General features: G+C 50.2%; 1 protein-coding gene across 14 annotated transcripts in view; it reads left to right on the top strand.

The window, feature by feature from the left end:
* Positions 1-27,150, top strand: part of LOC140201781 (fibroblast growth factor receptor 1-like) — a 214,866-nt gene that overhangs the window by 120,882 nt on the left and 66,834 nt on the right. For 13 of the 14 annotated variants that reach the window (XM_072266455.1, XM_072266451.1, XM_072266445.1 and 10 more), the window contains 2 exons: positions 16,185-16,448; positions 18,483-18,599. In XM_072266455.1, coding sequence (XP_072122556.1) covers positions 16,185-16,448; positions 18,483-18,599 — 381 coding nt within the window. The remainder of the gene's footprint in view (positions 1-16,184; positions 16,449-18,482; positions 18,600-27,150) is intronic. The other variant, XM_072266459.1, reaches the window with a different exon arrangement.

Below are 27,150 nucleotides of genomic sequence, written 5' to 3'. Positions count from 1 at the left end.
ATGTACCAGGATGACTGGCTCTGTACTAGCATTATGCTAACCGTTACACCAGCATATTGCTTCCCCCCCACCCCCATTACTCTTTCACAAGCCCTTGTCCCACCGTGATTCACTGGGGACAATTTTCAGACGCCAGTTCACCATCTTTGGGATGTGGGAGGAAGTCCATGTGGTCGCGGTGAGAACAGGCAAGCTCCAGGCAGACAGTGGCGGAGGTGGGATTAAACCGGAGACCTTGGAGCTGTGAGTGCACCCTACACCATGGTGCGGCCGTCACAGGGCAGCCGGTATTGGAGGGTATTTGGGGCAGAGACAAACTGGCTTCTAGTGGCAGGGGCTGGGTGGGCAGGATACTATAGATGAGAGGTGGTCGTGGAGCTGCAGGAGAAATCATCTGGTCAGCAGAAACCACACACAACAACCTCACTCACACACTCACACTGGTTCACACACTCCTCTCGTTTACACAGACACTGGTTCACATTTCTTCCCTCCCTCCCTCCCCCTCTCCCCCCCACATCCACGCTGTCTCTCTCACCCTTTCAGAGCCTCCCAAGGCATCGTACTGATGTGTCACCCCTCGTATAACGTAGGAAGCATTGGCAGCTCGTTTGTAGCCAGCAAGATCCCACAAACAACAGCATTGCAGTCACCAAGTTAATGAGGTTTGCCCCAGGGGACTCCAGGTATCTCTCCTGCTCCTTGACAAACCAGCAGGTGGGTCCTCGGCCGCTGAAATTCTCCCTCCCTGCCATGCGGCAGTTGAATGGGATCTGTCTGTGCTCAGGCATCCGGGGTGGGACTTGAGCCAACAATCCCCCATGTGAGGGTACAGCTGCTCCGTAAGGGGGGAGAAGAAAGGGGAAATTTGAAGAGAAGGAAGAAAGAGATGTTGGCATTTTTAAACAGTTTCCTCTGTCATCTGCCCCGGTGCTGCGTCAAGAGTTAAACAGCCGCCTTCATTGGGTTTCGCCTGAGCGTGCTGTTGGGCCATGGAGGAGACTGGCAGCACACAGTCTTGTGTTTGAAGCCGTGATTAATTGAACGGCCCCAGGGGATGGGAAGGTGGGAGGTGCCAGCTAACTATCTCTCAGAGCGGCCCCTGAGGGTCAGAGGTGAACTTTGACAGCTGGGGCAATGTTTTGACAAAGCGATTCCCACAAAGTTCGGAGGGAATGACCTCTGCCTGAGGAGAAGACATAGGAAGTTTTGTAGCCAGTGGTTATCATGGATTCATTCAGTACAGTGATTCCCAGCTCTGAAGTAGCCCTGACAAACCTTACTGCACTTCCTGGAGCAGATTCCAAACCCCTTCTCTCTGAGGATTATTGTGCCATCTTCTGACGTGAGCATTTAGGAAGAGTTGGAAAGTTTGTTTTGCATTTTAAGAAACATCAAATAATTTCCGCGGTGGGGTGAGAGAGACGTGTCGAGTTTCTCCTTGCCTCACTCATCCGTTGCTGTGCCAGCCCTCGGATCCCACCCGCTGCAGTCTTCCCCTCTCTGGGCTTGCTGCCCCACCTCCTTCCAATCCTCTTCCTGCCCTCCCTGTTCCTCTACTCCAGTTGCTCCTAGCCTTGTTTGCAGTGGGTCAGTACATCCTGGGAAAGAGCAGAGGTTCTCTCATGGAGCCAAGGGCTGTTCTGTTGGGAATGAAGGAAGTGGAGGCAATGGGATTGAGGGACAGGGGGCTCTCCTGTTTTTGGAAATTGAGAGAGTGGGCACGCTGCGGAACTGTGGGAATGATCAGCTCTAGGATTGGGAGAATGGGGTGGGTGGTCCAGGATTGGGAACCAGCAGCAGGATGATGGTGAAGGCTCTGGAATTTGGGTTCCAGCAAACAGAGGAAGTGGTGGTCTGGGACTGTGAATCAGCATGGCAGAGTGGATAGTTGGGATGTGGGATAGGGACTGGGGGGAGGGGTGGTGGGGCTGCAGGAGCTGCTGCAGGTGGGCTTTCAGTTCATGCACTTTAATTCCTGGCTGTTTGTCCGAAGCTGGTGATGACTTAACTGGAAGCTATGGGGAGCAGGACCTGGGATCAGCTCTTCCAATTCAGGGTCTTCAGTTCTGTCCCCTCCCTCTCACTTCTACCTTCCTTGCCCAATAACATACAGGACTGTAAAGCTGGTGCAAATCTTCACACGCAGTTTGCATTTTGAATAACGTCAATCCCAGTCACACAGTGTGGTTTATGTTCCTGCACGTCAATGAGCCTACTTTAAACAGGTCCCTGTTGTCTCATCTCTAACGTTATTACCTCAGGTTGAGACTCAACATTAGGAATGCTGAAGAAGGGTCTCAAACTGAAATGTTGACTCTCCCTGTGCGTAAAAGGAAAAGTTTTTACTTGGATGCCTAAACTCCCATCGCCCAGGTTCTGAATCTGTATTCTGTGCTTTTTGAACTCATGTGAACAGCTTCCCCTCTCGAAACCAGTTCTGATCCTGTCCATCAATCTCTTCTGTGGTTACCTTGCTCCATGGATGACAAGTCAAGTGAAGTTTATTGTCATTTAACTATATACATGTATATAACCATATGATGTATATAGAAATGAGACAACATTTCTTCGAACCAGGGTGTAAATCACAGTAGTACACATAACACACAATAATTTACGATGGTAAGGATAAAATCTACAGATGAATCACACATAAATAACAAAGTTCATGAATATTAAATATTGTAAAGTGCGGAGCAGATTAACCAGTGACACTTTGAATACAATGTGACAGAGCTGGGGGAAGAAACTATCTCATCCTGCCTGTTCTTGTTTTTATGCATCATAGTCTTCTGCCTGGTGGTAGAAAGTCAAAGACAACCCCCAACTTCTCCAGCTGAAACTCAGAAGAGTTGAGGATGAGTATCAATTCCTTAATTGGAAAATATTAGGCAAGGGGTCAGCACCTCAGACTAGAGCCAAGTCTTACAAGCTGGATGTCAAGAACCCCTACAAAATCTTGGCACAAAACTGGAGAGAGACAATAAGTGTCACAGCCTTCCTTAACATTATAGCCCTCTGTACTGCAAAGTGTGTGTGATGAGATTCTGAGCTCTGTGTGGGCTCTGTACTCACAACTGTAGGGGTGAGTCTGTCTTAATAGTACATGTGGGACCAGCAAATCATGCTGTTGCTCGTGTAGTAGGGCAGAGAACTCTGGGTCACTGTACTGTGGTCTGGCTCTGCGGAAGTCAGAGAGCGCAGGAGACGGGTAAGATTGATAGGGTTGGGAATTGCTTACAGTGGCGTATGCGGTATGAGTCAGAGGTTATCTGTTATCAAGATTTAAACTTTCAAAAGTGTTTACAGATTTGTCCTGGGGCTATCTTAATGAGAGTTTTCTTAGGCTGTTGGATTAGCCACCTTTGCATTGCTGAGTGGGGGTGTACGGTCTTTATCCACTGTTTGTTTGTTCACACTGAATGGAAGATATGTTAAATTGATTGCGTTGCTGTGTTTGCTCTGCACCACAGATAAAAGTGGCCTAAGGTGTTCAATAAGGAAGTTGCCATCTGAATCCTATTAGTAGTTGTATGGAGTCTTCTGAGATTGCCTTGTGACATTCCCAGACTACGTCCACACTAGACCAGATAAATCCGTAACCAAAGCCTTTTCTCTTCGTTTTGACCCTCCGTCCACACTGAAACGGCATTTTCCTCCCTCGAAAACAGAGCTTTTCTAAAATCTGAAAACGCCGATTGGGTGTTGTAGTGTGTACGGGGAACCAGCTAATTTTAAAACCACTGTCATGACGTGCCGGAACAAATGGTGGCGGCAGTGCGGCATTTCATTGTTTTCTTGAACGTAACCTCCAACACCACAACAACAATCAATAAATGTGTAACAGCCTGATGTAACATTGTATGGAAATACAAGATAACACTGATGCAGACATGTTTTATACATTTAACAAGGTGCTTTATTATGTATTGCTTGTGCAAACATTCAATAGATGCTATTGTCACTTTTGCCCAGTAACTTGTTTTATTGCACGTGTCAGTTACAGCAAAATACTACAGAAAGACATGGCAAAAGTAAAGGCAAACAAATGAGGTAACAGCAAATTTCACTTTTGCCCAGTAACAAGCTTTATTGCATTTAGTTGTAGCTGTTGTCCCTTTCATCAGTGAAGAGACTATGGCTGTAGGAAATATTTCTGGACAAACGCGCACCAAGTCTTTTGTTAGGCAATTTCCTTTTAAGTTTTTCTAGTCTGTAACTGGACAAATGCGCACCAAGTATACCATTTTCTCTTCGCTTGTTTTCTGTAGATGTGTCCTGCACGTGCCCAGTAGAAGGAGATTCGCCCAAATACCAGTTTTAATGTGGACGGAGGGTATTTTCAAAAACGCCTGGTGTGGACGCCTATCGTTTTTACGCGAAACCGGCGTTTTCAAAATTATCCAATCTAGTGTGGACATAGCCCCAGTCTTCATTCTGCATTTGCTCTCTCCGCTGGGATTCGGCGACAGCTTTGGGTAGATGTACCCAACTTGTGCTGACTGGGGGTGGCAATCCCCCTGGGTTCTACTGCTCCAACTTATCGTGGAGAGGCACAGTCTTGATACAGGTTTCTATGTGTTCCATGTCCATCAACAATAACGTGATCTGCCACTCCCACATGTACCACTAAGGCACACTCATTTGTACTCAGCTGTGAATACAGATCCCAAAGCAGAGCTCCAGATCTCGTTGGTCACTCCTTACAGTACTAAGAGCTATAATGCCAAGGAAGAGTGCTTCTCTCTCCAGTTTTGTGCCAAGATTTAGTAGGGGTTCTTAATGTTCAGCCTGTAGGACATGGCTCTAGCCTGAGATGCTGACCCTTGCCCAGTAATCAGGGAATTCTCAACTCTGAGGTTCAGCTGGAGAAGTTAGGAGTTGTCCTCCACGGAGCAAGGAAACCAAAGAGCAAGTTGGTAGGTGGACAGGATCAGGGCTGGTTTCGAGAGGGAAAGTTTCCCATGTGTCAGTATGTCCACAGCCTCGCCCCTCCTATGTGGATTTTGATTACGTAGGGATGGATGGGACTGAGTGATGGAAAGGTCCTTGTCAAAGGGAGCCTGCAGATTCATGGAGCCCTGCAGCAAGGAAACAGGCCTTTCGCCCCACTGACTCCATGCTGGCCATCCACCATCTGTTGACCTGTCTGTCCATCGTCATGCCTACCAGCAACGTTGAGTACCATTACTCAGACAGGCGATTGAGCCCAGATGGTGCAGAATAACCCTCCCGTTCTCCTCTGCAGACTCCCCTGTACTGACTATAACGTGGCAGTGAATGAATCCCTGATCCAGCTACTGTCCTATTGAAACAGAAAATGTTGGGAATCCTCCACAGGTCAGACTGCACTGTGGGAAGAGAAGCTGGGTTAACGTTTCAGGTCAAAGACCCTTTGTCAGAGCTTAGCATTTTCTGATTTGTGTCCAGTGAGGACACGCAGTTAACTTCTGCATTGCTGTGTTCCATGGGGTTCCAGGAGGTGCTGGGTAGGAGCAACTTCTTGATGTCGCTGGCAGAGACCCCTGTCTTAGATCATGGGGTCTCCCTCCTGGCATGCATCTTGTTTGGGTGCTAACCCTCTCTCCTTCAGCCTGTCTCTTATCTGTGACAGCAGTATTGCCACCAGGGAGAGTGAGCCTTCAAGCGCTGACATCCATCGCCGTGCTGTGCAGCAGAGGATGGGAGATCAAGCAGGGTCCCATTGGGAAATGGAGGGCCCTTATTTGGGTACTCTCAGGGTGTAAAGCTCTCTAACACAGTTGCCCTCAGGGAAGCATGGCAGGTGAGGTGGGCCAGACCTAATGCTGGAGCCTTCACAGCGAACTTGTGAGGCCACCATTCCCCCGCCCCTCCCCCGGCACCCCATTAAACACACAAGTCCTCCTTTTCAACAGTCTCTGTTGTTGCAAATGTCCTAATGAGCCAGGAGGCCTTTTGGCCAAATGCTTCTTTGCCAGCTCTCAGCGTAACCTTCTCTGCCTATTCCCCCACATTCCCATTGTCTCCACCATATTCTGCACAACAGGGGTTATTATTACCCTGTCGACCCACGTGGGACCCATGTGAGAGGAAACCGGAGTACCCTGGGGGAGACCGATGTAGTCACATAGAGAGCATGCAGGCCCCACGCAGACAGCACCGGCAGTTAAGATTGAACCCAGGTCACACTGTTCCAATGTGACCTCACGCCCAGTCATCCTCATCACCTCTATTCCCCCACCCCAACTGCACCTGTTTGTCCCTCAGCCCCAGCAATCTCTGCCACCCTTGCGTACACCCACGTGCACTAGTGGGCTTCACCATGTTGAATACACCCCCACCCTGCCTATGTAAGGGCAGCAGCCCCAAGAAGGGGCTGTGGTTTCATTAAGCAGTGCAGCCTAGGAGCCATTTCCTGCCCTCAGCAGCTTCCCCCACGCATACAGGTCATGGACGCTCTTGGCATGGTGGTGTAGCAGTTAACGTAATGCCATTATGGTGCAAGCTGTCAGATCAGGGGTTCAATTCCTGCAGCTGCCTGTTCCCCTGTGACTGCTTGGGTTTCCTCCAGGTGCTCTGGTTTCCTCCCCCATTCCAAAGACGTGCAGGTTAGGGGTTAGTAAATTGTGGGCTTGCCCAGCAGAATCCTCACTAATTTGATTTGACACAAGCAACGCATTGCACTGTGTGTTACGCTGTCAAAGTGACAAATAAAGCTAACTGTAACCATGATGGGTGCAGCAGGCTCAGGCAGAAAGCGCAACACTGGGAGGTCGCAGGCCACCGAGCTCTTGTGCTTGATCAGCCGTGGCCGGTGCTTGCTATAAGCCACCAACACTCGAGGTGGCCGGCCCCAGGCTTTCGTTATGGAGTGGACTGCGGAGATCTGCGATGGCTGAAGTGTCCGGCTTCCACCTACTTGGGTGAGAGGCAGGAGAGTGTACAGGTCTTGGAGCAGAAACTCGAGAGGTTTCTGCCTCTGCCTCAGAAACAGTGCAGCTGGAGTCCAAGAGGGAGGGTGGAGGAAGGGGCCATCAGCTCAGCTCACTGCCAGTTGGAATCCGTAGTGAAATCCGATCACCGACAAGTAAACCTCTGGCTGGTGTGGAGAGTAGCTGAGGTGTGCTGGAAGGAATGCAGTAAATACTACAATCATTTCTGCCAGTTATTCACTGCAGGACAGGCAGACAAAAGGTTTGCTGTCTCCCCCAACTAGCTGTATGCATTCTCTGCTACCTTATCAACCAACAAGTATGTTAAGCGTGTCAGGAGAGCTGTTTAAAACTGCCTGGCTAAATGAGTGATGTCGGGAGCTTGGAGAAGCGGCTGGGGATAAGTGGGGGATCGTCTGCCTCACACGTGAGAATGCAAAGCCCCCACGCTCCTGTCACTTTCTTCACTGCAGATGGGGTTTCCTGTTGCTTCACCTAAGGGGGTTCAAAGCACCAGCTCAATACTAATGGAGCACTGTGCAGTGGGAGGGGCGGTACCGAGGGCCCACGCTGTGGGAGGGGCGGTACCGAGGGCCCACGCTGTGGTGGGGCGGTACCGAGGGCCCACGCTGTGGTGGGGCGGTACCGAGGGCCAACGCTGTGGGAGGGGCGATACCGAGGGCCAACGCTGTGGGAGGGGCGGTACCGAGGGCCCACACTGTGGGAGGGGCGGTACCGAGGGCCCACACTGTGGGAGGGGTGGTACTGAGGGCCCACACTGTGGGAGGGGTGGTACTGAGGGCCCACACTGTGGGAGGAGCGATACCAAATGAATACCGTGCTGCGGGAGGGGTGGAACTGAGTGAATACTGTGCTCTGTGGGAGGGGTGGAACTGAGTGAATACTGTGTTGCGGGAGGGGTGGAACTGAGTGAATACCGTGTTGCGGGAGGGGTGGAACTGAGGGAGAACCACGCTGCCAACGTGCTGTCTTTTAAGTGAGATGTCCTTTGAGTAGGTGAAATAACCACTGTAAATTGTCGGTACCTTGTGTAGGGTGAGGGATAAAAACCGGGGTGGGGGGGTGGTAGCGGGTGTTCGGAGAATATTAAAATGGGTTAAGATTCGTGTAACTCAGGAGCTTTGAACCGTTTTTAAGCCATGGAGCAATACCAGGTTGGGATTCCCTGTTATAGATGGGGGTGGTAGTCACTGCAGACTCAACAAACCAAAGGGCTTGTTGCCGCTGCTTATTGTCCTATGTCGGTGTGTCTTATGGCAGACACTAAACTCTGCTGAGTGCTGTCAGAGGAGGCGTACCTTTGTAAAATGATGCAGCCTATTGCAGTGCTGCTGGGGTTGAGTGGAAGGCACTTGTGACAATAATAAACCAATTTACCAATCCACGTACTGCACATGGAAAAAGTTAGAATCACCTCAGAAGTGTGGTCCTCAGGTTCGCGAGGGGATATTATGACCACATCATAGGTTATACAGTACAGAGGTAGGCCCTTCGGTCCAAATGGTCCATTCTAACCCAGATGTTTGGCACTTAACCTTCTTTCCAATCCATACACCTGTCCAACTGTCTTTTAAACGCTGTTAATCCCATAAGATATGGGAGCAGAGTTAGGCTATTTGGCCCATCGAGTCTGTTCTGCCACTTCATCACAGCTGATCCAATTTTAATCTACCACTTCCTCTGGCAGCTCATTTCATATGTATACCAGTCTGTAAGTTTCAACTCCCTCCCTGCTCAGCTGAAACCTGTGCTCTGTAGTTCCTGATTTGCCAACCCTGGGGAAAAAATCTGAGTGTAGCCACTCTTATCCGTGTCCCTAAAGATTTTATTGGTACCTTCAGTGACCTTGGGTGGAGAGAGAATGCCTGAAGGAGGGAAAGTGTGATAGTGGAGAGGGAGTTCCAGTCAGGGGCCAGGTAGTGATCAGGTGGTTGGTGGTTGTGGATCGTGCAGCAGGTCAGAACTGGAGGCGCCCAGAAGGGTGACAAAGGAGAGGCCATTTGTGCCATCATTCCCGGGCTGGCCCTGTAGGAGACTCGAGGCTGTAGATACTGGAACCTAGAGCAAAGAGACAAACCAGTGGAGAACCTCAGCAGCTCAAGCAGCATCTGAGGAGGCAAAGGGGCGGTCGGTGATTTGGGTTAAGATCCTGAATCAGGACTGGGGCAGAGACAGCGAGAAGCAGGAGATGTATTCTGACGCCGGGACTCAACTCGTAACATTGACCAACCCTGTACCTCCATAGATGCTGCCTGATCTGCTGAGTTCCTCCAGCATTTTGTTTACTGGACCCTTCAGAAGAATGAGAATCAAGTTTGTTGTCACTGCCATATATGGTGTAGGCGTCGTTTCGCAACAGCAGTACAGTGCAAGACATAAATCTTACCCGAAGTTACAAAGTTCAAAAAGTAGGGCAACAAACACGTAGTGAACTAGTGTTCACGGACAATTCATAAATCTGATGGCGGAGGGGAAGAAGCTGTTCTGAGTGTGGGTCCTCAGGCTCCTGTACCAATATTTTGTGAATCCTATCGCCTTGGCTGGGTTTGACCTAGCGCTGAGGAGATTACCCGAAAGCAAGGCTGGGACTCGGTGAAGATGCGTGGCTCCTTTAAGACGGGCTGCTCTCTCTGGATAATCTGCTGGCATTGATGCATGAGGAAGGCTGGAATTCCCAGGTGTTCGCCCGCCTGCAATAACAACCAGGCCTCGCACAGGGGCTTTGTGTTGTTATTGGGCAGGAGGGGAGCAAAGAGACAGGGGCCTCCTTTGCGGCTGGGCTGTAAGATTTGTGACGCAGTCCCTGCAGATGGTTCCGGAGTGCGGGGGCCCTTTGGGGGTGGGAGGGGAGGAGGAATGTGTCCCATCTCTGTAAACAGAGGGTGAAGGTACTGATTGAGGGTTGGAGAATGATTAGCTGAGCGAAACAATGGACCTTTTTGTTCTGCAGCACTGATACGTGGTGAAGGATCAACAAGGGACTGGCTGTCAGGTTAATGCTCAAACGGGGGCCTGAAGGAAGTACTCTCAACACGCCTGAACCCATGGACGTCACTCACACTGGCACCCATCGTTCAGATTAGCCTCCAGAGAGGCCTCATCTCTTTTTCTCTTCCACTCCACCCCAAGCAGCTCAGAGTTTGGTTCCTAACAACAACGGGGTTTATCATTCCTGCTCACCAGGAATCATACAGGCACGGTGAAGCTGACTTCACAAGCCTGGCTGGAACAGCACTAGTACGAATGAGAAAGAATGCATGGTTTACTCTTGTAATCTTTGTTATTTAAAATGTTTATTTTAATAAAAACACTAGCTCACACTGTCACACTGCTGCCTCTTCACATTCTTTCTTTCTCTCTCTCTCTCTCTCTCTCTCTCTCTCTCTCTCTCTCTCTCTTCAGCCCCACCTTCAGCTGCCCCCCCTTTCTCACTCTCTTCACCCCCTCTTTCTCTTTCTTGCTCTTTAAACCACTCCACTATATATCACCCGACTCAACCAGCCGCGTGCAATCAGACCTGCTGTTGTGGGAAGGGCCTGAGTGTTCCTGAGTCTCCATTCTGCCGGAACCATTTCCATATGTTCTCCTGCACAGCCTGTTTATTCCCCAGTTAGGGCCTGTGTGCATAACACTCAACACGCGCTCTCAGCTGCGGCTGTGTGCTCACTTCAAGGTCAGAAGGTTGTGGGTTCAAGTCCCGTTCCAGAGAAGACGTCAACCTGGGAGACTGGACCGGCCCCTACCATGCAGAGGGAGTACCGCACTCTCAGGTGTGCTGTGGATGTGACAGTTGTCAGGGCCACCGTTCTGAGGGAGGGGAGTGGTGGTTCTGGTCTCCCAGGTTCAGATTTGTTTAGTTATCGCACGTACATTGAGACATACAGTGAAATGCATCGGATGCATTAACAACCAACACAACCTTCTGATGTTCTGGGGACAGCACACATTCCAATGCCAACATAGGTTGCCCACCACCATTAGCATGGCCAGTCATTACCACCAAAACCAGACCGTTGATGTTTGGCCTGGAGAACCTCCCACTAGGTGGGTCAAATTGCAGTTCCTGCAAGCAATGAGGGGAGGGGAGAGGTGGGTGCAGGTGGAAGGATCGGGTCATCTTGACAAGGGTTTCACCTGAGTACTGAGTTTCTGAGGAGGGCACCCGTTTCTTGTATGGGTCATGAAAAGGGGGTTTTCCAGTACAATGCGAAGAGCCTGGTGTTAAACACACACATTCACCCGTACTGACCAGTGGGGCAGATGGATGGTGTCTGCTGTATTAGAAACAGGAAGGGTAAAAGACACAAACATCTCAAGTTCAAGCTTTAATTTCTCACTCAACCTTATGTGAATAAACATGAATGTAGCCCAGCAAAACATCATTGCTCCGGGGCTAAGGTGCAAAACACAATACCAACAGTCATACACAGCACAAAGCACGTACACGATAGCAGTAAAGTACAGTCACTCAAAATAAATATAGACCGAGTCCCTGAGTGTTGCAGCAGTCTGCAGTCGAACACAATACGGCTTGTCTTCTGACAGAGCACTGGGTGAGGAGCTGAGTTACCCCTCCACTTAATAACTTCCCTGCTGATCTGACTATAATTTCACTTTCTCCGTGTTCCTGTCTACCCTGGTGACCTTGCTTATCTATAATCTATCTCCTCTGCCTTAACATTCAAACCCCTGCTCCCACTCCTCTTTGGGGAGGAGAGTTCCAACAATTTGACCACTCTGTGAGAAAGAAATTGGCCTCATCTGTTTTGTGTATTCACAAAAAAAATGTGTGTGGGGGGGAATTTGATGAGATGTGTGGGGAGGGTTAAAAATAAGAAGGGATTAATGTAGTATTACTGAATGAAACATGGGGATACGAGACTGCAGATGAAGGATGTTGACTGCTCGTCTCTTTCCATAGCTGTTGCTTGACCTGCTGAGCTCCTCCACGATCTTGTGTGCTGCAACTGAATGAAGCAATTAATGTTGCCCTCAAGGGAGGAAAGAAATTTCAAGGCTACTGAGTGGGGTCAGGGGGTGAAATTTGAGTTGGTCTGGTAGAGAGCCAGCATGCACAGTATGGGCCAAGTGGTCTTCTGTCAGTTAACCATTGTATGAGTGACGGCCCAACACTTCATCGAGTAATGGCTATCAGTGTCCCCAGAGGAATGACAGATCCTTCCTTCTGCGTCAGGCATGGCAGCTTTGTACAGAAACAGAAGGGCTTCCTAAATGAGACCACAAGAAAGTACAGAGATTTATGGACACATCTGATTACACCACAGAAACCAGACTCCACTGCATGGAGTCTGTCTACACTTCTCACGGCTCTGGTGAAGTAACCAGCATAATCAAACCCCAGACATACTCTCCTCCCTCCTTTCAGGCACAAGATACAAAAGCCTGAACGCAGGTACTACCAGTTTCTGTCTCACTGTAATGAGACCATTCAGCAGATTCCTAGTATGATAAGATGGGCTCTTGACCTCACAGTCTACCTTGTTATGGCCTTGCACCGTATTATCTACCTGCACTACACTTCCTCTCTAACTGTAACATGTTACTCTACACTCTGTTATAATTTCCCTTATGCTTCATTCAGTGCTCTGTTGTGATGAAATGGAAGATATGCAAAGCACACGCGGCGGTAATAAACCAATTTGATCAGTTAGCGCTCACTCTAGAGACAGTGCCTCTGACAAGGTGGCGCACCCTCAGCCCCAGGGTGTCAACCTGAGCAGGCTCAGGTTTGAACTCGTGAGGCTGGGCTTCCTTGACTTACGGCTCGGGAGGCCGGCAGGGTGGATTTGCCACCTGCCTCAGGTCTGCAGTCGTCTGCCCGCTGGGCATTCGATTCGCGGCGGTGTTTCTGACCTGCGATCTGTCCGGGTCACCTACAGCTCAGAGGAGTGCAACCCCATTGTGACCTGGGGTAGTTGTGTTTCTCCAACTGGACCAAACAAAGCGCCAAAGTAGTCGGCGAGGAGTTAGTGCAGGGTTCTCTGCATTGACCTCTGACCTGAGGCACAGGTACACCCTTCCTCAGGTGCCCAGTCCTGCTGAGAGGAAGCAGAGGTATCGGTGTCTCCGTCAAGTGTTTGGCTGGTTCCCATTTGCTGACAGAACTTGGCAGGTGCCTCCTCTATAGATACGTGAGGCTGCAGAGGACCACCGGCCCCTCCCCACCCTTTATCTTCCAAGGATTATTTTTTGGCACTCGCCTCCGAACGATTAATATTTCTGAATCTTATATTTTCTCTGGTCTGTTCTGAATCCCTTATCTCAAGGCTCCATCATCTCCCAGGGTCCCCTGTTGGAGGAACTGTATGGTGGGTTGGTTTCATGTGGCCAGCACACACATATAACAGACTTGGCACGGTACAAGTTGGTACTCGAGGGGATACCATAGGCAGTGAGATCCTGGGAGCAGTTCATGTGTAAGTCTCATCATTTGTACAGATTACTTGAAACTGCTTTACTGATTGTCCTCGTTTGCCTGCCCTGTTACTGCGTTGTAGAGAGGGGTCCATGACCTGTGATGATGGTTAAGGTGGGAGCCTTGGTGTATCAGTTTCCAAAATGGCTGTTCTTCAGGCAGCCACTGCATGAGATGGAATGAGCACCTCGAGGTCTTGGCCTTCCCATCACCAGGTTACACGTTGTCGGTTGGGTTTCAACAACATTACTCAGGTGCTCCCACCCAGATTCGCTCCCCGAGCCAGCCCCTCCATCCTCGGCATTCCCTAATTTACCGGATTCCAGACCCTGGAAATCTCCAGCTCTCCAAAATCCCAGCAAGCATCTGCTAATGTCTGGCAAGGACAAGATGGGACAAGTGGCCTCTCGTTTTGAAGATTCTCACTTGCCATTTGATCCTCCCTGATCTCCATCTTTCCATCCCTGCTGCTCCACAAATCCCCCCAGCCCCTCTTCTCACTTTCGTGATGTGCGTTTGGTGGCTGAGACCCCTCGTGGTTCTGCAGTGTGTGTTCCTGTCCTGTACCTCGGGGTGGGGGGTTAGTCGGACTACCTGTAGGCAGGTTTTGCGGCTGCACAGGAGGAGTCGGCCCACCGGCTATCAACATGTGTGGGTGTCCTGGCAGCTCCCCCAAGCCCAAAAACTCAGAAGGCCAAGCATGATGGAGGACCCATCTCCCCCTGCCAGCAGCCGCCACCTCCAGTGACCTATGGTCAGGCATTCACTGCGTCCGGAGTCAGGGGGAGGGTGCATGAGGTTCTTCTGGCTGTAGGTGGCAGGGGGGAGAGAGGCGGCAGAAGAGATGGATGGGAGAGAGCGAAGGAAGAGAAAAAGAGGAGAAGCAAAGAGAAAGAGGAGAAGGAAGAGATGGAGGGAGGAGATAAAGATACATTAAAAGAGGAAAGAGAAGAATGGTGATAGAGTGAAGAGAAGTAGAGAGAGAGCCACATTTCCTTAATTAAATGAGTCAGGCGCTGTGGTTTGTATGGAAGCTGGCCAGGACCTGCTGCTTCACGCAGAGCCCATTTGTACAAGGACTGCACGCCGCGTTGAATCGTCAGCACACTTCCTGTCGTGGGGTTGAGAGGGCCACTGGCATGTGCCCCTCAGGTCAGGAAATGCCTTCAGCAGCTCCCCAGCCGAGAGCCCCTGGGAGAGAATAGGGTGGGGGAGGGTAACCTGCTGCAGGGCCTTCAATGCCTTTATTGTTGGGAGCAAGCAGTTTGGTCACTTGGTTACGTGAGTGAGTGCAGTCACTGCAGCCCTGTGGTGTTTTCAGGCCAGGTACATCAGCCATCCCTTTGGTCTATAATCTTCCCCACCCCCTCACTCTCCTTACCCCCCCTCCCCACACTCAATTGGAGTTGGTTTATTATTGTCACGTGTACTGAGGTATAGTGAAAAGCTTGTCTTGCAGACAGGTCAAACCATTTCACAGTGCATTGCAGTAGATCAAGGGTAAACAATGCAGAATAAAGTGTAACAGCTACAAAGAAAGTGTCGTGCAGGTGTAACATCATAATGAGGTAAATTGTGGGGTCAAGAGTCTGTCTTATTGCATTAGGGAACCATTTACAGCAGCAGGTTAAAAGCTGTTCTTGAGCCGAATGGTATATGCTTTCTCGCCTTTGCACCTTCTACCGGATAGGAGAGGGAGAAGAGCGAATGTCCAAGGCGGTTTTGATCATGCTGCCTGCTTCGCTGAATTCGCACGAAGTATAGACAGGGTCCAGAGAGGGAAGGCTGCTTTCATGATGTACAGAGCTGTGTATGGAACTCCCCGGTCACGGCAACACTGTTGTCGTAGGAGGAGTAACACATCCAGGTAGAATGCTTTCCATGGTGCTCCCTACCCCCCCTCGCCCGTCCCCTTCTCTCCCCCCTCGCCCGTCCCCTTCTCTCCCCCCCCTCGCCCGTCCCCTTCTCTCCCCCCTCGCCCGTCCCCTTCTCTCCCCCCTCGCTCGTCCCCTTCTCTCCCCCCTCCCTCCTCCTCTCTCCCCCTCCCCCTCTCTCCCCCTCTCTCCCCCTCTCTCCCCCCTCTCCCCCCCTCTCCCCCTCTCTCCCCCCCCTCTCCCCCTCTCTCCCCCTCTCTCCCCCTCTCTCCCCCTCTCTCCCCCTCTTCCCCTCCCCCCCTCCCCCTCTCCCCCTCTCCCCCTCTTCCCCTCTTCCCCTCCCCCTCTCCCCTCCCCCCTCCCCCCTCTCTCCCCCCTCTCTCCCCCCCCCTCTCTCCCCCTCTCCCCCCTCCCCTTCCACCAATCTGTCTCTTTCCCCACACACATACACGTATCACTCATGCTCACGCAGTGTCCCGACCTGAGATTTTGACAGTTCCTTCCCTCCTTCCTCCCACAGATTGTTTGTTGCTGCACAAAACACATTTCATTCTCCCCACATTCCTACCAATTCTCCCCCCACCCCAAGTTATACCGGGAAAATTTACAGCCCCCTGCTCAAAGTTCAAAATAAATTTATTATTAAGCTAAGCACCATAACTACCTTGAGGTTCATTTTCTTGCAGGCATAAAGATTGAGTTAAGCTGCCAGCCCTTGTGTTTCTGAGATGAGAGGGGAAACGAACACATGGGGTGGGGGCAGTGGCACTCATGTGGTGAGGGGGGTGACATGCAAACTCCACACAGACAGCACCCAGGGTCAGGATTGAACCCAGGTCTCTGGAGCGGTGAGGCAGTGGCTTTGCCGGCTGTGTCACTGTGTTAGGGAGGTGATGGATGTGCCCTGTGTTAACTGCCTCTCCCCTGGCTCCACAGTGTCCCTGAAGCAGAGTGGGGAAGTAGAGCCGTACTCCACGCACCCGGGCGATTCCCTGGAGCTGCGCTGCCGCTTGCGGGAGGACATCCAGAGCATCGCCTGGACCAAGGACGGGGTGCAGCTGCCCGCCAACAACCGCACCCGCATCACCGCCGAGTACCTGCAGATCACTGACTCGGTGCGCGAGGACTCCGGGCACTACACCTGCATCACCAGCGGCCCGTCCGGCAGCGAGACCTCGCACTTTGCCGTAAACGTCTCCGGTATGTCAGAGCCCAGCTGGGACAGGGCAATTAGGAAGACCCCTGGGGTTCTGAGGTCTTGGTGCCAGGGTTCCTTGCGTTCTGGCATTCTCGCGTCTTAGCATCTCTGCGCTTGAGGTCCTGGTACCTGGGTTTCTTGCACTCTGGCATCCTGGTGTTTGGGTTCCTGGCATTCTTGCATCTCTGGTCCTGAGGTTCCTGCGCTTGGGTTCTTGGCATTCTCACATCTTGGTGTGTCTGGTCCTGAGGTCCTGGTTTCTGGGTTTCTTGCACTCTGGCATCCTCATGTTTGGGTTCCTGGCATCCTGGCATCTCTGGTCTGAGGTTCCTGCGCTGGGGTTCCTGGCATTCTTGCATCATGGCGTGTCTGGTCTTGAAGTCCTGGTTTCTGGGTTCCTAGTGTTCTGGCATCTGGGATCTTGGGGGTCTTTGGGTCTGGTGGGATTCTGAAGTGTTGCCACTCAGTTGTCGAGAAAGGGCAGGCTGCATTGAAGAGTTGTTGTGCAGGTCCATGCGTCCTTGTCCCAACCCAAGTCCACGCACCTGGGTATCTGCCCTGTTCCCTGGGTCTAGTAATCAGTCTCTGGGTGGGAGCCTCCTCACTTGATGACATTGACCAGAAAGCCATGTCTTGCAGCATCTGGGTACTGCTGCCTTATTTAAGGACAGTAGGAGACCATTCTGCCCTGTTCTGCCGCCCCTAATAACCCCACCTACCCAGTTGTTCCACTTTATGGCCACGCTGTCTGGAAAACGATCTCAGTTTCCCACCAACAGTCAAACCTGTGCTGACCATCGACTGTGAGAGACAGTTCCACACTCTATTTCCCACCCCCACCTTCACTCTTTCAGAACCTCCTTTCTGAAAGACCTCAGTCCCATTTTCAGTGTCTACCTCTCGATCTGCACTCCCTGGCCAGCTACCCTCGCTTCTCCCTGTCAGTGGAGTCACCCTGCACTTCCCTTGTTCAGGGGAACACTGCCTTGGAATGGCTGAGCTCCCCACATATTGGAGACTTCACCAGGAGCCATTCTGGCGAAGCTCACCCATGCCTCCATGGACCCCCTGGGTTAATAGTAAGACTCCTTGGCATAAAAAAGGTTGGGAACTCCTGGTCTAGAGAGTTTAGAGTCCAAACCACCAACTGTTCCTAAACTGAGCGCGAGGGACCAGCGTTCTCCCTAACCCATAAGTACAGCAATCTCAGTCGTCCACCTAACTAAAATCCAGAGGCTGAACCAAACCATTCTCACTTGGATGGTGTGCTGAGCCAGACTGGCCCGAATGCAGGTCGACAACAAGGTGTCACACACCCCGAGTGTTTCACCAGTGCAGGTCATCCCCAGGTTATGAAGACCTGACTTATAAACACCCCTTTATATGAACAACCTTCCAGGATATCGAGTTTTAAGAGTCCGATGTACATGCAAACTTGTATTGCTACGAATAACAAAACTAGTTTCTTCTCTATGTCTCTCTCTCTCTCTCTCTCTCTCTCTCTCTCTCTCTCTCTCTCTCTCTCTCTCTCTCTCTCTCTCTCTCTCTCTCTCTCTCTATGTCTCTCTCTCTCTTTCTTTCTTTCTCTCTCTCTCTCTCTCTCTCCCTCCCTCCCTCCCTCCCTCTCCCCTTGTAGTCATTGTCCCTCCTTATCAGTCTTGTGCTTCTGATGCAGCCCATTACAGTATTGTGGGGGTATGGTTACCATACCCAGAGATTTTGGAGTACCTTCTGATCTACCGGCAAAATTGGCTTATAGACATCTGTAAACAGGGAACTTGGTCATTACTCTGAACACGCACGCGCTTTGCACACTTACTCACTTCGTACACACACTCACACCCTCTTGTCCCTAATACAAATGGCCCATCAGTGTATACACTCCATCCAGTCCCACGCCTGAGTGTTTTGTCAGTGTGCATATGAAATGTTGATGTATGTGGTTCCGCTTTGGTTGGGCTCAGGTCAGGGAGCTGGGTGCTGCTTACAACCTCTTTCACCTCCAGTCCCTGACCCGGTTCTTGTTCCTCCAACAGATGCTGTGTATTCGGTGGAAGAGGATGATGAAGACGAGGATGATGACGATGACGATGATGTAGAGACGGACGATGATGAAAGGAACGAATCAGATGAAAAGAGCAAGAAGGAAGCAAGTGAGTGGCTGATATCGCGGCATTAGTTGGGCAAGTTGGCAGGGATGGGGTAAGTTGGCACAGTGGGCAAGATCAGGGTAGTATCCAGCTTCTCGCAGTCCTAGATCTCTGAGAAAGTCAGCCTAGGCTCATGCAACATTCGCAGGATTATGCTCTACAAATCCTCCAAAGGGAATGCAAGGATAGAGGATTAGTGCAGGATAATTGTCCTCTCACACTCCCCTCTCGTGTCCTCTCAGAGATCATCTTCCTCTTTCAGCATTTCACAGGGACCATTCTCTTCACGACTCATTTTTCCATTCCCATCAGCCTCCCTGTTCCTCACAGCCCCTTCCCAAATGCAGTGCAACACTTGACCTTACGGTTTTTCCACTCCACCATCCAGGGCCTCAAATGGTCTTTCCAAGTGAAGCTGCAAATGGCTTGCACCTCTTCCATCCTAGTGCACTACGAATTCAGCGTCATCTCCTCTGCACTGGATAAGCCAGGCACAGGTCAGGCGAACACCGGTGGAGTGAGTCAGCAGTGGAGAGGGTGAGCTTCCCACTGCCGTGCCACTTTAATTCCCCACCCCACATCCACCCTGACCCGTTCCGTTCTGTTACAATGAAGCCAAGTGCAGCCTGAAGTCACAGACCTTCATCTCTTGTCTTGGCAGATTGAATTCTACAACTTCAGGTAACTTGATCTCTGCCTGTATCAGTTGTCCATCTATGACTTTGACTCACCTCATAACTTTCCCCACCCCCATCTCCCCTTTCACTCCACTCTTTCACTGCCTTGACCTGCCGGTCTTGTATTCCTGATCTGCATTTTGCAACTCCTACATTCTTTAGTCCCTGTTCTCTCTCATTGCTGTTGTTCACCCACTGACCGGATAACCTAGATTACAGTTTACACCCTGGTATTACAGATTCAGATTCATTCATTTCAACACCTGAGCTTTGAAACTGCCAACACTACCTAAGGAGGGCTGGGGGGCAGCTTGCTAGTGCCACCAACCATTCTGCCACCAACGTAGCATTCCCACAATGTTCAGCAGAACCACACAATCACCTACAATAATACTAGCCCCTATCCTCCCTCCCACCTACACACACAAACAGGCTTCCGGAACAGGCCACCTCTGGACCTCCAACCTTCAGTCGCTGGCCCAGACTCGCATACATTGCGCCTCTGATTTTCAGACACGCTGACTTCAATCTTCGACCTTCAACCTGCTGGAGTCAATTACACCCCTCTCTCCTCCCTCCCCACCTTCTTTTGTCTCCCTCCCAGTTCCGATGAGGGGTCTTCAACCCAAAACATTAACTCAATTTTTCTTCCCGCAGATGCAGTCTGACCTGCTGAATGTCTCCTGCATTTTTTGTTTTTGCCTCACTCTCCCATCACTATCTCTCTCTCTTCTATTACTATCTTTTCCATCACTCTATCTTTTTCTCCTCTCTTCTCCCCCCCCCCCCCCAACACTTTGCCGACCCTTACCAATTTTTATAGGTGCACCACAGAAAGCACCTATCAGGATGCATCACATCTTGGTTTGGCAGCTGCCCTGCCCCTGGGTAGTTTCTCAGCACTTAACAAAAACTAACTTCCCCTCCATGGATTCTGTCTGTATTTCTCACTGCCAGCAAAATCAAAGACCCCACCCACCCCACAGACATTATCTCTTCTCCCTTCTCCCATAATGCAGAAAGCCTGAAAGCACACAAGAACACCAGGGCCCAAGGACAGCTTCTACCCCATTCTGATAAGGCCATTGAATGGTTTCCTACTACAAAAAGCTGGACTCTTGTCCTCGCAATCTACCTCACTATGATCTCTGCACTTTATTCTGTTATTGTTTTACTCTGTTCTACTTCAGTGCAGTGTGTAATGAATTAATTTGCCCAAACACTATACAAGACAAATTTTACACTGTGCCTCGGTACAAGTGACAATAATAGAATCAGAATGAGGTTGATTATCATTGATATATGTCATGAAATATGTTATGTGACAGCAGTACAGTACAAGACATACAAAATTACTATAAATTACAATATTAAAAGCGAGATAGAGTTCATGGACAGACAGGGGAAGGACTGTGAGATCTTCAGACCTCCTTCCTCATGCTAGTACTGAGAAGTAAGCAAGTGAGGGTCCTTAATGCCAATTCCAATCCCTCTGCCAACTCTCTTTTCAAAGGCTGAAAGGGCCATTTATTACCAAAGTATACAACTCTGAGATTCTCCTTCTCCAGATAGCCACGAAACCAAGAAAGAAAAGAACGGCAGCATGATCTCCAACCCACAAACCCCAATTCCCCACCTGCACAAAAAAATGGAACAGGCGCATCCCCCCCCAAATTACCCCACGCTCTTCTTCGGTTGTCCATCGAAATCCCATGACGACATCCACTCCTTTAATGGTGAGATCTTTGATGACTATACAGTCCTATCCTGGACCCACAAGCTCTATTGCAGGTGGGACATGTATATGTGGTAGTCATAGTCATAGTCATACTTTATTGATCCCGGGGGAAATTGGTTTTCTTTACAGTTGCACCATAAATAATAAATAGTAATAAAACCATAAGTAGTTAAATAGTAATATGTAAATTGTGCCAGGAAGTAAGTCCTGGACCAGCTTATTGGCTCAGGGTGTCTGACCCTCCAAGGAAGGAGTTGTAAAGTTTGATGGCCACAGGCAGGAATGACTTCCTATGACGCTCTATGTTGCATCTCGGTGGAATGAGTCTCTGGCTGAATGTACTCCTGTGCCCACCCAGTACATTACGTAGTGGATGGGAGACATTGTCCAATATGGCATGCAACTTGGACAGCATCCTCTTTTCAGACACCACCATCAAAGAGTCCAGTTCCATCCCCACATCACTGGCCTTACGAATGAGTTTGTTGATTCTGTTGGTGTCTGCTACCCTCAGCCTGCTGCCCCAGCACACAACAGCAAACATGATCGCACTGGCCACCACAGACTCGTAAAACATCCTCAGCATCATCCAGCAGATGTTAAGGGACCTCAGTCTCCTCAGGAAATAGAGATGGCTCTGACCCTTCTTGTAGACAGCCTCAGTGTTCTTTGACCAGTCCAGTTTATTGTCAATTCGTATCCTCAGGTACTTGTAATCCTCCACCTTGTCCACTCTGACCCCCTGGATGGAAACAGGGGTCACCGGTGCCTTAGCTCTCCTCAGGTCTACCACCAGCTCCTTAGTCCTTTTCACATTAAGCTGCAGATAATTCTGCTCACACCATGTGACAAAGTTTCCTACCGTAGCCCTGTATTCAGCCTCATCTCCCTTGCTGATGCATCCAGCTATGCTAGAGTCATCAGTAGTGGTGGCAACCATGGCTGTATTTCTCCTGGCTGTCTTCTGGTCGTTCTTTCTATCTCCAGAATACGAGCCCCGTCCCTACACAGCTGTCGCCAAGTGGTACGGTCAACAGCAACATCCTCCAGGTCCTCGGGTCTGATCTTGCACTTCCTAAAAGCATTCTTCATCTCATCCTTATAGACACAGAAATACACACACACTCACTCAGAGAAAGATGTAAGAAAGAAAAACACAAAATATAAAAAACTATAAGACTGAAAAAGTAAGTTCTTATCCGTAACCATATCCAAAATGCAGAAAACCTGGGTACCATTCTCCGGGCACGGTGGCAGGACACACAGTTTCCCTTCCCTGGCAGCAGAGCGATCCCACCAGCGATCAAAAGGCAGGCAGCCAGCCAGCGCTTACCCTCCGCATTTGCCTCAATGTTTCACTCTCCCTCGTCGCTTAATGTGTTTCCCTCTACCTATTTTCATTCCCCTTGATACACTTATTCAAAAAACCCCTCAGGTATTAAGTAATTACATTACTGGGGATCTGACCCGAGTTGTGAAGTGGTGGTGTAGCTCTGGGAGGATGCAAGTTAAAAGGGGGGGGTGGTGGTGATAGTTGAGTTCTTGAGCTTCTCCTGGTCTCGGGGTTATGCTCGTCTCCTCTCCCTGTTGCCCCTCAGGTGTTACACGACTGTTGCTGCAGGCAGCCTGTTGACACAGGAGCCTCCTTTGTTCCAAGGTGATTGATGTAAAAATTGATCTCATTCTCAGCCCCTAAAGGTGTGTCAGTGAAGCAACAATGACTTTTTTTTTCCTTTTGTTTTCAAGCTGCAGTGCTAAACTTGGCACTCATGACTCAGGGCAGAGCTGCGTTTGCACTTGAATGGTTTACAGTGCTCTCTGATTCCAGGGCTCTCTGTAATTCTGCCGGGATATTGGATGGCTTCCCGTAACACTTTGCATGCAAAGCCCATTTATTTGCAGGGAACGTTCTAGATCGTTTTTTTTCGCTTCTGGATCAAAGAATGAATAAGCTGAAGTACTGAGCTGGTGAAACAGCAGCGGAGGAAGGAAAAACAGGGGCAGCCTCTCAGGCTCATACTGTTGTAAGCAGAAGAAAGGAAGTCAGGAGAAGGCCATTTGGCCCTTCACTGTGGGTGATCTCCCTGTCCCACTGCAAGCCAAAAGTCAGCCATGGAGTTATTCAGGGGCTTGCATCTCCACAGCTCTCTGGTGTTTAGGATTCCAAGAACTCCCCCTTGAGAGGAGAAAGTCCTCCTCAAACATGGGCAATTAGGACCAACTTGTTTGGGCACTTTGGTGAGCATAGACCAGTTGGGCCGAAGGGCCTGTTTCATGCTGTATCTCCATCTGAAATGGGCAGCCCATATTCTGAATCTACGTCCCAAAGTTTTAGGCTCACCCCTGAGCTGAAAACATTCTTTTTCAGCTTCCAACCTGCTCTCTCCTTCGGAGTCTTGCGTGTTTTAATAAAGTAGCCTCGCGTTATTTTAAACTCTTTATCGTTCCTGATGAGGCAGCTCCTTCATCCCAGGATGGACTGGTGGTACCGCCGTTACTGCTGCTAATTCGGAGCTCCAGTGTCGCAGGTTCAATCCTGACCTCTGGTACTATCTGTGCAGAGTCGGTACCTTTTCCCTACAAGTGTGTGGGTTTCCCCCGGGTGCTCCCTGGATCGAATAGCCATTGCAAATTACCCTAGTGTAGGTAAGTGACAGAAAGCATCAAAGGTATCAATAGGAATCATCCAATCATGGATTGGTTCATTGAGCCCTACTGCAAATAAACTGGCTTTTCAGCCCATCCTGACCATCGTCGGCAAAACACTGGTACGGCTCGGGGTGTCGGAGTTCGGGGTTCAGTTCCGGCGTCCTCCGTAAGGAATCTCTGTACGTCTTCCCAGTGGAATGCGTGGGTTTTCCCCGGGTGCATCAGTTTCCTCTCAAAGATGTACCGAGTAGGTTAATTGGTCACTGTAAATTGTCCCATGGTGGAGTTGTCAGGGGTTGCTAGGCAGCTGAAGGGCCTGAAGGTTCTACTCCACAATGTCCCGTGGTGGAGTTGTTTGGGGTTGCTAGGCACCTGAAGGGCCTGAAGGTCCTACTCCACAATGTCCCGTGGTGGAGTTGTTTGGGGTTGCTAGGCACCTGAAGGGCCTGAAGGTCCTACTCCACAATGTCCCGTGGTGGAGTTGTTTGGGGTTGCTAGGCAGCTGAAGGGCCTGAAGGTCCTACTCCACAATGTCCCATGGTGGAGTTGTTGGGGGTTGCTAGACAGCTGAAGGTTCTACTCCACAATGTCCCGTGGTGGAGTTGTTGGGTTGCTGGGCGCCGTGGCCTGAAGGGCCAGAAGGGCCTACTCCACAAAGAATCTCTACATAAAACAAGTAAAAACCATGCACATTTATACTAATCCCATGGCCTATAGTCTGCCCTGCCCTGAGAATAATGGATTCTTCAGTATGGTGAGATTCTCTGCCCCCATCTATCGTTTGGGTGAAAAACATATTCCCAAATCCCCCACTAGGCCTCTTCCGTTGCACCTTAAAGCTGTGACAGGAGGGTAGCGGATGTTACTCTGCTTACCAAGCACGCCGTCGATCGGAGCATGAGCAGTAACCGGCGTGAGGGTCATGAAGAAGCAACGCAGCGGACCTCACTTCACTGAGCTTTATGTGTGTTTAAGATTAGCTTTATTTGTCACACGCACATCAAAGCACACAGTGGCCACTTGCGTCAATGACCAACACTGAGAATTGTGCTGGGAGAAGCCCTTAAGCGTCGTTACACTTCCAGCACCAACATAGCATGTCCACAGCTCAATCCCTGACCCTAATCCATAGGCCTCTGGAATATGGGAGGAAACTGGAGCACCCGGAGTAACTCATGGAGTCCTAGAGGGAACATGCAAGCTCCTAGAACTGAGCCCTGATTGGTGATTGCTGGTGCATAAAGCGTTGTCCTAACTGGTACTCTGCTATGCCACTCTATCATTAATCATTAACGTGCTCAAGTTAAATTCTCAAGAATTTCCAACCAACAGAGTCAGGAAGCCTTGACAGGTGATAGCTGGAGAGCTCAGACAAGAGAACGCCACAAAACCAAGACTGATTTTTTTTTGGAAAGCAGCAGAGATTTGAAACAAAAGAAGAGAATTCCGTGCTGCACTAGCTGACAGATGATGGTGTCGTGTTTCTTGTTCAAGCCCGATTGGGTGGGAACGTGCTGGGTCTGTTGATGTCTGCCGTTCACTCTCACTTAATTGTTAACTGATGAGCCAGTGGATGTAGAAGCAGCTCGTTAACGGGGGTGGGGGGGGCACGCAGAGGCTTCTACCTCTGGACAGCCTCATTGCCTTGGGATGGCCCGTAGCCGGTTACAAAAAATGGGTGCAGTAACCACTTTGATCATAGCAGCCACTTTGTGCACAGCAAGCTCCCACAGTCAAAATAAAGCATTACTGAAGGGTAAATATTAGATACGGTGCTAAGGAGAACCCCCTCTGTTTCCTTGTGATAGTGTCAGTGGCCTACCTTTGGGGCATCTTCCTCTGGATATCACAGACAACAGCAATTCCTCAGTGGTACATGGGCCTCGGTCCTTCAGACTTGGAAGTGATAGCACACACCACAGAACCACAGCAGGTGTTGTACCACAGGGTCCATGTCATAACCAGGAGGGCCATGGTAGGGACGGCTGCCAGCTTCAGTGACTATAGAAGAGATGGCAGCCCTTGTCCAATCGAAGCTAAAAGCTGAACAGAAATGGGTTTATTCAGTGTGTTTGTGTTTATGTGCATTTGTGTATTTGTGTCTGATTGCATGCACGTGTGTTTGTTTGTGTTTATGGAAATAACTCGGAAAATGTTTAGCTCGGGTGGTGGGTGTTGGGTTGGGTTGGGTTGTTCTCTGATCTTGGCAATCCATTTGCAAACGTTTCGTCACCGTGCGAGGAGACATCATCAGTGCGCTGTTCACTTGGGTATGTCCTCTGAAGGCCTGGCTTTTATATACTTACCAATCAGTCACAGAAACCCAATTGTGATGGGGGAGGGGGTCTCATCGCATGGAGAACTCTTACGTTGTCTGGAATCTTGCCCGCGTCAGCTTGTGAATGGGATCGAGAGCCACACGTCTGATTATCAAATTGTTTGTGGAAAGCCAGGCTTCTCTGTGTGTTAGTGTGTTCATATGCATGCACGTGGCCAAGTGGTTAAGACGTTCGACTAGCGATCTGAAGGTCGTGAGTTCAAGCCCCAGCCGAGGCAACGTGTTGTATCCTTGAGCAAGGCGCTTAATCACACAGTGCTCTGCGACGACACCCGTGCCAAGCTGTATGGGCCCTAGTGCCCTTCCCTTGGACAACATTGGTGTCATGGAGAGGGGAGACTTGCAGCATGGGCAACTGCAGGTCTTCCATACAACCTTGCCCAGGCCTGCACCCTGGAGAGCGAAGACTTTCCAGGCGCAGATCCATGGTCTCGCAAGACTAACGGGTGCCTTTAAAGAGTGCAGGCATGTGTCTGTGCGTGATATCGATCGAACCTGTCAGTTCTCACAGCTCTGGCCAGAGGTTTGCATCACTCTCCTACAGCAGAGAATCAGGGACTTGGAATTCAATTTCTTCCATTGCTTTCCACCCCGGACCTCTTCAGGCAGCTCAGGACACTCGTCGACACACACAAAACGCCGGAGGAACTCAGCAGGCCGGGCAGCTGAGGCCCTTCATTGGGATGCTGACTGTTCACTCTCTCCCATGGGTGCTGCCTGGCCTGCTGAGTTCCTCTGCCATCCTGTGTGTGCATTGCTTTGGATTTCCAGCATCTGCAGCTTTTATCTTGTTCGGGATACCCATGCCTTTCCACTGTCAGCGGAAAGAGGGGCACGGTTGCCACCGGCAAAGCAGTGGCTGAAACCGAGAACAGCTCCCAACATCAACACTGGGCTGGAACCATCAGAAGGAACGCGTCCCACCTAAAGGGGAAAAGAGACCTGATTTTAGGCGACCCATTTTACATCTCCTGGCCCTCACCCTCCCCATCTGATGATTCCTACCAGGTGGCTGGTAATCTTGAGTGAATGCCTTTCGACTTCAGAAGCAAACACTGGAACTCTATACCTGCCTGTGCCTCTGGCTCTCTTGATTAATCTGCCTGTTGGTTCTTGGTAAGGTCAGCCCATTCTGAAGCGTGTGATTTCCGT

The sequence above is a fragment of the Mobula birostris genome, chromosome 8 (assembly GCF_030028105.1).
Source record: "Mobula birostris isolate sMobBir1 chromosome 8, sMobBir1.hap1, whole genome shotgun sequence".
In the NCBI taxonomy this organism is placed as follows: Eukaryota; Metazoa; Chordata; class Chondrichthyes; order Myliobatiformes; family Myliobatidae; genus Mobula; species Mobula birostris.
The sequence above is the reverse complement of the archived record's forward strand: the minus strand, read 5'-3'. Positions and strand labels throughout refer to the sequence as shown.